Genomic DNA, 13,757 nt, shown 5'->3' with positions numbered 1-13,757 from the left:
ATCTAACAGAATACAAGTAAACCAAATTTGTGCATTCAAAATTAAAGTACAGCATACATGCATGATTAAAGGCAACAGAAAAAGAAACGAATAAAAATAGTCTTAAAATAAAAGAGAAACTTCGTTTGAAAGGAAACATAAGGCCCATAAATGCACATGAAATCCGTAGGAATACAAAATAGAAATACAGAACCTTTTCTCAGAGGAACATGTGCCGCTTTTCTCAGATACCTCTTGCGATCCTTCGCTAATGGAATATGGCAGAACAACATCCAGTGACTGATTCACTAAAGTTCTGGCTTCAGGCTCCATCTCAGATGGTCCTCTATTGTAATTTTCATTTACAAATGACTCGTTACCACTAGAGTGAATGCACGTCTCATCACTGCATGAAATTGTCTGGCAATCCAAACCATGGTTCCCACCCAAAGGTGTTGGAGAAAACAGAGATACTGGTTCTTGAGAGACAGATACCACTGTAGAGAATGTGGTTTCCACTCTCTGAGGCAAGTCATTTAACCTAGAGTTTGTTTGGGATTTGTTGACACTTGAACACAAGAAGGATAACTTTTTTGGATGCCCTGTAGAAGATATTTCAGAGTAACTACTGGTATGAGAAGCAGATAGAGTATCAACTTCACGAGTCTCAAGTTCACCCACTGATCCACCAGTAGGTTCACTCAATTCATTGCTTGCTGCAAAGTTCGATAGAATTTTCTCACCAGAATTTGAGGTAGAGGAACTAATTTTATCACTGGTAGAGATATGAAGTATCTCTGCAACTGAAACCTTAGTTCCAATTTGAGTCAATGATTCCCATTGAAAGGAAGAATTATCTTTAGAAAGAAGATTATCATTTGGACCATCATCATCATCATCATCATCAGTATTGTCACACAGGCCCTTCTGAGAAAGAGACAAGCGTCCCCCCATAAGCCGATCTGGATTAACCTGTTTGTCAGATAAATCATAAGCCACATCTCGTTGGGCATCATCAGGAAGCACAAACTGATCATTTAGTTTCTGTATGTCCTGAAAAACAAACTCTCGAGAAAGCCTTTCTCTCTCAGAAATTTGTTCTGTCAGTTGGTCAGAATTACAAGGCCTAGTACCACGCACTTCTACCTCATTAGTAACCAAATGGGAATCATCAGATCCAGAAACTTGTCCAAAGGAATTATTAACTTTCGATGGAACACATAAAACTTCACTATCAGTCACAGCTATATGAGTGTCAGCAACTGAATTCCCATCATTACTGCTTTTAATCAAGTCATGAACTTCATAACCTTCCTGAATTGACAAACCAGTGGCAGGCGATGTTACAGCTTCAGTATTTTCATCTCGTCTCTCTGACAGAAAGTTTCCTAAAGCCTCTTGCTTTCCAAAAGGAGACTCATCTAGAAAAGATTCACCAATAGGATTCTGTTCACCACCATCTCTGATGGAACGAATCCCATGAGCATCTCCAAGGGACAAAGCAGTACCAGTTAATGTTGCAGTGATCTGATTTCGACCCAGATTCTCAACATCAACATGTTCATCTCCACAGGACTGACCAGCATGCATCTGACTTGTTGAAATACTCTCTTCGTCTGAATCAAAAAGGCTCCCTGAGACTAATACATGAGGAAGACTGTGCTGACCAAAGTTTGAATCTTGTAGGAAAGCCAGATTGCTCTGGGCAATAGATGCATTTGTATCTGGAAAACCAGTCAAGCGTTGATGATCAACAGTGGTGGTACTAGGTGGAGCAGATGAACCATGTCCCTGCACAGTAAAGTTTTACATTAATTAGAAGCTACACATGCAAAAAACAACAGGAAATTTTGGAAAGCTTGAGAAGCTCATCCAGGATTCTGTCTTGTAATGTCTATGGAAAATACTAGGTAAATAATGCGTCCTAATTTTCATTTTAAACTTTTTCAAGACTCTGTAAATCATGAGTGACAACAGACTGTAGAACATAATTTACAGAAACATCTAGGCCGTCAGAATGGCGGGTTAAGGAAACATTTAAACTTTTCTAAAGAACCCTCTTCTGATCAGATAAATACAATTTCCTTTAGCACTCAAAAGCACAGGAATTGAACTTTGAAGGAACTATCAAGTTAACAGATATCCAAAGCAAAAAAAAAAACAGGAGAGAGAAGAGAAAATGATGAGAACATAATTGCAGCACCATTTGAATGATCAAATGAATACTCTACAACACATGTTTTACTGTGCATGAAAGGTGCTGCACGATACCTGACAGTCACTGCTTACCATCTCAAAAAGGGAGAGGAGCCATTCTTGTCCAGCCTGCCTCAGCTGACGTTAACAACAATTTAAAATTCATCCTCACTTCTACTAGAAGGAGAATACATTGTTAGACAGAAGGTGGCTGGTGGTCTTGCCCCGAGAGTAATAGTACTTGTGTCAACCCTAAATAGGTAGCCAGAGCCTGCTTTGCAAATCATTATAGTACACTTCCATATATATGCACTCCTAGGGCCTTTTTGAGTACTCGAAAATTAATCTCCAGAAGATTTTGTCCCTGGAAATGAGGTGTCCCAGCTGTTTAGCACACAAATGGGTAGAGAAACCTCAAAGTAAATCTTTACATCTTTCCTGTTTTTGCCTCATTTTCAGGAAAAAGATCTTTCAACTAAATGGGTTGCCAAACTTCCCTAACTCAAAAATTTCTTGAAAATGTTTCAATTTGAAAACTTAAAATTGTATATGCTGCAAATCGAAGAATTGCAGCATTTTTTCTGTCTTAGCGAACTGAATATGCAACCTCTCCAATTCTGGTTTTCAAACATTTAAAATTTTCATCTTTTTGGTTTCCCGGACTTGCTTGAATTTTTTTCCCCTAGATCCATCTTGGTGATCATCAATGCATTTCCTGGTCTTATAGATTTTTGTCCTGTTTGTTTCTTGGTTTTTCAAAATACATTAATTTGATCTCTCTCTCTCTCTCTCTCTCTCTCTCTCTCTCTCTCTCTCTCTCTCACAATTTCTGACGCCCAAAGGAAGGTCTCTCTCTATTCCATGATTTTTTTCCACGGACTCAAATAGACCCATAATGTTGCACAGATTTCTTTAAGTAACGCCAGATCAGTTTTGACCTAACGTTGGGCTGTTGTTCTATCCAAAGAGACCTCCAAAGGCAAACATCATGCAGTGTGACAGACAAAGCTTCCCAATGATTACAATATTCAAATCTTTAGTATATTTTGCACCAAAGCTGCTAATATTATCATATATATTTGCAAGCAAATCCTTCTCCTCGCCCAATCTTTCCATTAACTCTTTGGGAAGTTTTGAAACAATTTTCCTTCCTCTAGGAGCACAAAACAATGTATATAAACACACAGTTCTCTTAAGATATGATGAATAGATAGTTTGCTATCTTAATCCAATCACAATGAAACATAGTTGTTCAACTCTAATGAAACGTCACTTACAATGCATCTCTTTAAATGGATCTTCCACATTTAATGCGTGGTAATGAGAGCTTCTCAACAGCAAGCAGATAGAGACGGTGCCCCACGACAGCTGTAAACCTTTGCTTTTGATAATATTGCATAAGACCTCCCATATATCATGCCACAAGCTGCTCATTGTCCTCATAAAGCTCATTGTGCGAAACCAGCTAATAAAACCCCACCGTATAGTCATCCACCAACCTACTTCCTTGTAGAAGATTATTTAGACATTGATACAGAGTTTGCAAGTAACTGAATGGCAGAAAAGCCCATCTTATGCTTTATCTCCCAATTTGTGATTTTGGGCAGTCCTCTTCATGTACACATCACTTTCATTGTTCCCACCTGGCCGAAGCTCTTCCCCTCAGCTTTATGGCGACTAAAAGTACTTTCTTTTTCTCAAGAACCTCCTTAAACTCCATATCCACAGCACTGTAGTCATCCAATCAATGAATACGTCGGCCTTTATGCCTCCATAAAACTCTAGGATCTCAACCTTGAGACTCATTTCCCACCTCCTAACATTTTTATCCATCAGCTACCTCCCTCCTTGAAGCTTGATTATGGAAGGGATTTATGGATTCCTCATCTGCATCAGTCTCATCCTCCTGAGACGGAGCTTCCATCTGTACCAAACGCAGAGCTAGGGTTTCGATCAATCTCCTCAGATCTGCAATCTCTTCTCACGAACTAGCATCAAAGGCTTCTACGGTTGCCACTTTCCTCCTCTTCCTATGCCTAGAGGAATGGTTGTTGATCTAGGGAACAAAATCAATTGTACAATATTGTATGTACAGTGCTACACATTGTTACAATACCATCCGTACAGATCATCGAGCTCTAATACCAACCTGGCGCAAACCTAGTAGCTTGGAGCTAGAGTTTAGCAAAGAACAAGATAGGGAAGATCAAAAATTACAGAAAGATGCAAAAACCAAGGATAAAAGAAGGAGCACTAGCAGCTCTAGGGTTTCGAAATAAAGTCCATAACAAGATGCTTCATTATGCTTGAGTACATCCCTTATATAAGAAGAAATCATGGTCATCCATCTAATCAGATCATGGTCATTCATTATAAGAGATTTTAAGTAAATAGAAAAACATAAAAGATTCTAGGAATTTCTATTTATGCCCCTAAGTGAATAAAATGACTCAAAAAACAAATAAAAGACATAAAAGGACAGATTCCAAGAATATTTTGCTCTTCTATTGCTCCTCTTAAACTTTAAGCTTGTCTCTCTTAACTGGACACTCAATAGCAGTTTTCTGAGCTGCATTACAAGCTCTACACTACCATTAGTGAAGCGTCAAGCTTCATCAAGCTTGGTGTAAATCACTGATTCCTCATCAATTACAACAAGGTAAGGTGGTCTTTACATCATCTGAAGTTCAATTTTACAAGCCCTTACCATTCTCGTTTGAATACTTGCATTATGCCACTATGTACCCCATTGTTTACTATGCCCCACGCCACCATTAGAGCATCTTTTGCCTTCATATACCTTGCTGTAATCTCTGATTGGACATCAATTACAGCAAGGTAATTTGATTCTCTCCATGTGGTTCGAGTGAAATTCATAAGCCTCTGTCATGCTTGCATCTCTCTTTGTATTATATGCATAGTATGTGCATAGTATAAGCCATGTAAGTCAATATACCCCAAGCCATTGCTAGATCCTTCATTTCCACCTCTTCTCCTATGATCTATGCATATACTTTGTCCAACAGAACAGAGAAATTGTTATTATTTCTTTCTTGGGTTGCTTCCAATATTGAGGAGAAAGGAGAGACCGGTCCCCCACGTTATCGAAGGCAGAGATCCAGTTTGGGATGTATTAAGTCCGGGAGGTGATCTCGGCAACGGGTTGCAACTTTGGCTTCCCCATGGTTTAATGCTTTACTAGACATGTATGCTTCAGTCATGTAAAAGCGGAAGATTGCTTTAGGTTCTAATTGATGTAATTTCGAAGTGATCGATATCATTGTAAAATTGTATGTTACTGAATTTTTGTATTCATGTACCTTGTGTTGTTTTATGCAATTTTCTTTTTTTTGAGAAATTGTTTTATGAAATATTCCCTTATGGCATTGAATGGAAATTGCGTGGGGACTACCTAGAGGTATTTTGATTCTTCTTTTATGTTGTAAACCGTTTCAAGTGGTGGTATCAGTCTATGCTGTTATAATTGTGTTGTAATATGCTTTTGTAAAGGATTACACTCCTCCCTTATCTGAAAAATCAAAAGAAGCATACACCAATGGAATAGATTGTAATCCTGACTACAAATACTACACTCTCCAGGTAAAGATCTTGATTAACGTTTATAGATTCATTATTCAATACATTAATCTATTTACAGGTTAATAGTACATTTAAGATTTCTAATTTTAGACAATGCAGCTTAATGGTAGAGCCTAAGTAGGAGCAGTGCACCCAACTTACAAAAGATAACCATCCACATATTTAGCTTGAGATATAGCTCACTCGACGACAAAGGAGATGATGCAGACTCAATTTGATTTCATTTTCATCTTTCTTCGTTTCGGACTGATCCATATGGCCATCTAGTTCATTTCATAAGTTTCCTTGTTAACATGGTTTACATTTGTTGACTGCTTGAGCGAATCAACATTTACTTTCAATATATAGTGTTTCTTATATCTTATGATTAAAAAATAATTCAAGATTTGCTAAAAAAAAAATACAAATTTATAGATCCATGTATCTAATACTCCACCGAGCATTTTTTAGAACACTGCAAATGACAACTGAAAAGCCATACAACTTAAGATCTTCCTAGATGTTGGAATAACTCCACTTCATACCGTGCTAAGGCATAGATACCAGACTCTACATCAATGGTTCTAGAACCCCCACCCCCCTCCATCGCCCCATAGACCTGTAGGACACAATTCCCAAAACGACCATGGAAATTGAGCTTTAAAACACTAGGTGTAGGTGTACTTTGAACAATAGTTAGCAATATGGTTAACAACAATAAATAGTGATAGCAAAAGATGGATTAGTATAGTTTCGAACCAGAAAAAGGGACCAAGAAGACCAAAATTTAAAAATCTGAAATAGTTTTGTTACGCTAAAAACAGGAGTAAAAAACAATCAGACGTACACGTATGTGCATGTCATATAAAATTTCAGCTAGAAGAAATTAAAACATCAACTTCTGATGAAAGTATAGTTTCTGAAAACCTAATTTTTGTGTGGATAAACTTAATTATGTGATTCACCATATACAGGAGTTAACCTATTTGTAGGGTAGAAATGTGTATAGCTGCTTGAAGAGGAACACCAAAAGTCCAATTTTTCTCGTTAAATAGTTGCAAATATTTTTATGGGGAAATGGTATGCCCATTTTTATTGGTTACATTTAATATTTATGTAATTATTTATTGTGGCAATCAATTTCCTAATATATTAGCAGACTGTTTTATGTAGGTTTTATCTTTACAAACAGGACCTCCAACTGCTAATCTTCTTTTTCAGTAAATCTACAATTTTTTATAGTGCCTGAGTTTATCTCGTCTGTTTTTGTAAGTCTAATGAAAGTCAAGTCCAAAACTGCCTACAAAATACAAATTTGGCAGAATAAAAACTCCTGGCGACTGCAACTTAAATCCATCAATTGCTTTCGCGTTTAGAAAATTTAAAACCTACAGTACATTGATCCTCAATGAGTTATCTCTACAATAATTTTCGTTACAGTATCTTAATGAATCTTTAAGCAAATCTAATTTGTTAGTAAATGTATATATTTAGCAGAAATCAAGGACTCAAATCCAAGTGAAGATTGTTACTCAAAAAATTCAAACTGGTGTGATAAATATAAATGAGAACTGTTCTCTAGCAAGATATTTTGAACAAAACATACAAATCACATTTAATAAGTTCTTGCCAAAAAATGCAATAATTTGATGATATTTTCAAAATTATGAAATTCTTAACAGTTTTCGAAAAACAAATTCCACTCTTTTGAACAAAATGCATCTAATATGCAGATTGGCTAATTATGCCCTGCATTCCAAGACACACCATGGAGCTTCCAAATAAGTCAGAGTTCTCCATTCCTACGCAATATCCTCCACCACACCATCCCTAAATTCCTCCTGAACTTAAGCTTAAATTCCTCCTGAACATAAGCATAAGCCTATGAAATGGTACTCATCTCCATGTCACCGACCATCTTCCCTGCCCTAGTGCCTTGAAAGTATGACTGTTCTGCTCCATTAACAACCACTAAAAAATAGCCAACTAGTGGCATTTGAGAAGCAATCAATCATAATCAAGTACAGAAGATCAAGTATCAATGCTTTGGATTGTTGCACTCCTCCAAAATTTAAGGTTCATGATATGAAACAAAACCTCGAATTTATAAGCTGACCTAGAGAAAACATTCATGCAGTCATCATTAAAGATTTACAGATAATTAGTTTGTCAGCATTTTTTACACTAACAGATTCGAAAAGACATCCTTTTTGCTTCCAATTTGAAAGAAGAAACCAAGCAAGATTATATAGAAACATTTAATACATTAACGAGATCTCCATCTCAACGAGTCAACATGAACCAGATATACAGTTGCAGTAGTCCACAGCTTATTTATCATAAAGAGAAACACAGAAGGCTTAGGAATGTGCTGCAGTGGAACTTGCATTAACATATGCGTCTATATAAACCTTGAAATAAGTCAATTTTCTCCAGAAGCAAAACTAGTATGAATTGATGGATCTGGGAAAAAAATTTGTTGTTTGGGGATACCTAACGGAATAAATAATATCCCTTTACAAAGATAAAAGGAAACCAACCACCTTCTCATGCATCAGCTCAGGGTTATAATAATGGTCACCACCAACACTGGGCTGTGATGAACTGTCCTCATCATCTGCATGCCACAATAAATCCACATAGCAACTATAAGAAAAAAAATAGTGTTCAATTTAATAAATTAAGCAGCATAAAGCAAGTAAGCTCAATCAAACAAAGGTCGTGCATTTAACTGTAGTAAACATAGAGAAAAAGTACGCAACTTCAAACTGAAAACTACAGCCATAAAAATGAAGTAGAAAACTCAGTTCACAGGTGGTGCACTTGACTGTAACAATGTTATAAAATACCAAAATCAGAAACTACTCAAGGGCACCAAAACAGTTAACAGAAGAAATACACACAAATAAAGACAGCATGCAGAAGGAAAGTATGTGAACACAGTCCCAAAGGAAATAAAATGAAATCACAAGAGGACATTTAAAGAATATTTTTAAAAATCATATCCAAGTCAGTATTCAAGTAAGAAACAACAAGAACAGCTAGGCAGCTTGAAATATAAAAGAGATGTGTATACATCTTTAAACAGGCATTTAACAGGCTATACTCAATATGAGGTCATGCACTTCCAAAGCTTTCAAGGCTAACAAGGAAGACCCAAAATAACTAGTTTCTCTTATAAAAGCTTGTAACTTTTTTAATTGTTCTCAAAGTTGGAGGTATCCTTCAAGCATATTGGAGGGAAGCTTATTTTAGTAGAATCTTTAGCAAAGACAGGAAGGCGCCTTTGATTTTGGTCACCCAGAACTTTTCTCCCCTTTAAACCCATTTTGGACCCCTTCTTTCTTGTAAACCTACCTCCTTTATTTTTTCCATATACATACACAGAATTTACTTTGAAAATCTTTACATCAATGACCTATATATTCACCAATCAAAAATAAAATAAAAACAAAATCAAGTAGAAACATCCATATTTCTATATAGAAAATATACAGAGCAAAAGCAAGCTGCATATGGTAATTATATCATTACCCTAGATATGGATGGAGAGTTATGGAGAGAGAGTAGACTTACCGTGTAGGCATATCATGTTGTTGCTGATCAACTTTCTCTCCATCACCATGTGTCCATCCTTTTGATGACCCAACTCAAAGTTGGAGCGAGAGAGAGAGAGAGATTTGACTCTAAGCCTAATTTCAGGGATGGAAGAATGAGCAGTGACAACTTTGTAGGTTTTTCAATGAGGAAGGGACAATATTTTAATACAATAGAATTTAATCCTATTCCAATGTAAAACCATTCAGACCAATTTCAATCATCATCGTATGAGCCTTATCACAACTATTTGGGGTCGTCTACATGAATCTTGTTCCGCTCTTCCACTCTCTCAAGGGCCATACTCTGAGTCATACTATAGGTCACCATCTCTCTCCTTACTACTTCCATCCATGTCCTTTTGAGTCTTTCCCTTACCCTTTTAGATCCTTTCACTTTACCCAAATAACGCCTCCTAGCCGGTGTTTTTCTAGGTTGACGATGCACATGGCCAAACCACCTAAGTCTATTTTCCCTTATCTTGCCTATTGGAGCCAACCCTAACTTCCCTCGAATGTATCCATTCCAAATTTTGTCCTTTCCTGTCTTGCCACCCATCCATCTCCATCCTCATCTCAGCTACGCTCATTCTATGAATATGTTCTTTTTTGACTGCCCAACATTCCGTCCCATAAAGTATGGCTGGTCTTACAGCCATCCTCTAGAACTTACCCTTCAGTTTCATTGGTATGCGACAATCACATAGGGCACCAGAAGCACATCTCCACTACGTCCACCCAGCTCTAATTCTATGTGTGACATCTTTCTCAATCTCCACATTCTCATGGATTATCAACCCAAGATATTGAAATAAACTCTTTTAGGTACTTTTTGGCCATCAATCTTAACTAATTCTTGAGAATGGGGTTGGGGTTGCAGTGGTAGCACCACTTGTGCCCCAGCTAAGGTCTAGGCTTCCATTCTCACCTAGCGCATGCAAAAACCATTAACAATTTCAAAAAATGGGTAGAAACTCGTCATCCCCACTGAATTACCCAAAAAAAAAACAAAAATCTTAACTAATTCCTTCTTCCTACTTCTATTATTACTTAACTCGCATTCAATATATTATGTCTTAGTCCGGCTAATTCTAAAACCTTTTGATTCTAGAGCATCCCTCCAAAGTTCTAATTTCGCATTGACACCGTCTCTAATCTCATCAATCAAAGTTATGTCATTCGCAAACAACATATGCCGCAGTACCTCATCATGTAGGTACCTAGTTAACTCGTCGTAACAAAAAAGATATGGGCTCAACACTGACCCCTGATATTAGCTTATTGTCACTAAAAATACATTTGCCTCTCCACTAGTTGTCCTCACACTAGTTAGCAAAAGTTGTTCCTCTACTAGCTATCCTCACACAACTTAGCACTCCCTCATACATATCTCTTATTATTGCAATATATCCTCTAGACAATCCTTTCTTTTCCAACACCTAACGAATTAACTCTCTAGGTGCCCTATCATATGCTTTCTTTAAATCAATAAAGACCATGTGGAGATCTTTTTTCTTCTGCCTGAATTTCTCCATCAATTGCCTAAATACAGAAAAGGCCTCAACTATTGACCCCCCTAGTATAAAACCGAACTGATTTTCTAATACACTTGTTTCATGTCTTAGTTATTGCTCAATCACTTTCGCCAATTCTGTGACTCCTTTATTCTTGTAATAGGTACCACGATACTTTTTCTCTATTTGTCTAGCATTTTCTTTGTTCTCAACATCTTATTGAACAACTTGGTAAGCCAAAATATGGCAATCTCTCCCATTTGCACTTCCAAACCTCTATCAGGATACCATCTGGTCCTAAAGCCTTTTCTATCTTCACCTTTCTCAAAGCTTCTTTCACTTCAGATATCCTAATCCTATGAATGTATTTATGACCTCCGACCTCATTTATGGCAAAGGTACCTCCTAATGGTGTGCTCTCACAATGGTTGTCATTTAGAAATTTTTGAAAATAAATTCTCCAAGTTTCATTGACTTTGTCATCTTACACCAAGACCATCTGATCATCAGCCTTAATGCATTTAATATGATCTAGATCCCTACACTTCCTCTCTCTCATTTTTGCTAGTTTGAAGACATCTTTTTCACCTTCTCTTGTTACTAATTTATTGCATAGACTATCATACACCTTAAGTTTAGCTTAACTTACTATTTTCTTAGCGTTCTTCTTCGCATATTAATATTCTTCTGTTGTGATCATTTCTATTCTATTGTCAAGTCTTGTAACATGATCGTTTTTCGTTAATAGCCTTTTGAACCTCATCACTCCACCACCAAGTTTCCTTATTTGAATGTCTTTTCCCTCTAGATTCTTCTAAAACTTATTTTGCCACTTCTTAATACAATCAGTCATCTCATTCCATATAACATAAACTACAATTCCCTTTTCCTTCTTTTATCAATTTATTCCTAAATAAGTCTATTTTCTCCTTTTAAATTCCATCACCTAGCTCCTCGACACCTATTCATTTCACCATGAGCCTATATTTTGTGGCCAGACTCTCTCCTAGGTTAACCTTATAGTTCTTACATGATGGTCGATCTACATTCTTAACTAGAAAGCAGTCTATCTGGCTTTTATATGTCCCACTTTTGCATTAAATGCTCGTCTCATATTTTAAAGTAGGTGTTTGCCATTGCTAGGTCACAAGACACAGCAAAATCAACAATAGCATCACCCATGCTATTCTTGTCCAAATCGATCTATTGTCCAAAACAATCACCTAAATAAATTCTTTAAAGAAAATAGTCACAACCTGATGATCCTGTTTTTTATGAGTGAATATCTAAAACAATTAAAGTCGCCTTATAAACTTTTGGAAAACTTCTCAACCAAAGTAAGAGAAAACATTAAATTGTTCAGATATGAAATCTAGTTGGTCAAGTCGAGATAGAATTCAAGAATGAACAAGCAACAACCACAAGTCTTATGTTGATAAAATTCGCCCTGACCCTGTCAATGATGAGACATCTTGGTTACTTGACCTGTCCTCCCAGTCTAGCCCTTCAGCTCATATGAGGCTCCCAAAATATCACTCCATGCAGACAATCTGACAAGAGTACTTCCAAATCACAAGTAAGTCAAGAACTCAAGACCAAACATGTACCACTGGTGGCTTGAATGGTAGAATTCTTCATGCAAAATCCTAAACTGTAATCGAAGCTCATGAGGAGTCACATAGTGATGGTGATCTTCTATTCACAGAGAGTCCAAGGCAAAAATCTAATAATTCTTGATAAAGACAGTGCTGTCACCAAAAATGGAATTGATTGTGTAATGTGTATCACATTCATGATAGAACTGGTTGTTAGAACAAGAACGGAAGACCTTGGTAGCCTTTAAAGGTACATCGATAAAAAGCTAACTTAATGAAATTTACAATGAGGGTCACGAGTTAATCCACTTGGAGGCCAGTTACTTTCTTGAAGGATATAAGCCTTGCAAAAGATAAAAGGTTTACAAGAATGCTTTTGTCAGCAATTAGCTAAAATATTGCTATGAGGGCAAAAAAGGTTGTTGTATACCAATCTTGATTGCGCAGATCGCTCTGTAGTTTTAAACTTTTAAAGGAAAAGAAGAGGACTCTCCAATTGAAGATGAGGACAGAAGCCGTCACATGATTACATGTGTTCATCACCATATTATAAACTAGTCAAAATTGGTCATGGGCATCTTTGATACTCAAAAATTCCAAAAAAAAAAAATTTGTTTTCAATAGCAACAGTTATGTCAAGACCTTGATATTCTAGGCTAATGAAAAAAAAAAAGACAAATTGCAAGAAATTTAAGGGGAAATATATATGATCCATGTGATCATGCTAATAGCATGGAATTGTAGTACAAAAGTCATTACAATCAATTCAATGGGTCGGTCAATGATGGAGAGTGCATCCCCCCAAACACATAATTAGCTCTCCTGTACTTCCTATCCACATTTTGTTTTTGTCATTTCTCATTTTTTCACATTTTTTTCTTTAGGAGACCTAACTTTTCTCTTTTAGGCTTTATTTCAAGGGATATAGCCTTCAAAAACACTGTTGAAACAAGTAGTCGTCCTTAGGGTAAACCTTGATCAGTCAGTTTTCTGTTGCTACGCCATCAAATGGTAACAAACCATAGCTCCATGCTGACACAAATATCCACTTCCACCAACAGGTGATATATGCGACAATGTTCATTTTATTGTTGGTGAAGGAACTGCAGTATTCCAGAACTACCAAAAAATTGCCCACAGGCCCCTCTCCAAACAAACATCACCATTACGGCACCATCCCAGATGATCCCCTGCTATGAATCAGGACTCTCCATACAAAGTTGCACCATCCAAGCCACCAATGCCACAAGCTACATCCTGCCTGACATAGGTGGCCCACGAGAGTAATCTTTTCGAAT

The 13,757-nt window shown here is 36.9% G+C and overlaps 1 protein-coding gene across 13 annotated transcripts in view; it reads right to left on the bottom strand.

Moving 5' to 3' along the window:
• LOC18431619 (uncharacterized) overlaps positions 1-13,757 on the bottom strand; it is a 35,299-nt gene that overhangs the window by 6,970 nt on the left and 14,572 nt on the right. For 11 of the 13 annotated variants that reach the window (XM_088858431.1, XM_088858434.1, XM_011624105.3 and 8 more), the window contains 2 exons: positions 8,298-8,371; positions 194-1,770 (listed from right to left, as the gene is read on the bottom strand). In XM_088858431.1, the coding sequence (XP_088714557.1) occupies positions 194-1,770; positions 8,298-8,371 (1,651 nt within the window). Of the gene's footprint in view, positions 1-193; positions 1,771-2,268; positions 2,540-3,452; positions 6,278-8,297; positions 8,372-9,330; positions 9,448-13,757 lie in introns of those variants that run through there. The other 2 variants (XM_088858436.1, XM_088858440.1) reach the window with 2 other exon arrangements.

Source organism: Amborella trichopoda, chromosome 2 (genome assembly GCF_054954075.1).
Source record: "Amborella trichopoda isolate Santa Cruz 75 chromosome 2, AtrichopodaSantaCruz75HAP2 v2.0, whole genome shotgun sequence".
In the NCBI taxonomy this organism is placed as follows: domain Eukaryota; kingdom Viridiplantae; phylum Streptophyta; class Magnoliopsida; order Amborellales; family Amborellaceae; genus Amborella; species Amborella trichopoda.
Note: the sequence above shows the minus strand (reverse complement) of the source record. Positions and strands in the feature narration are given on the sequence as shown.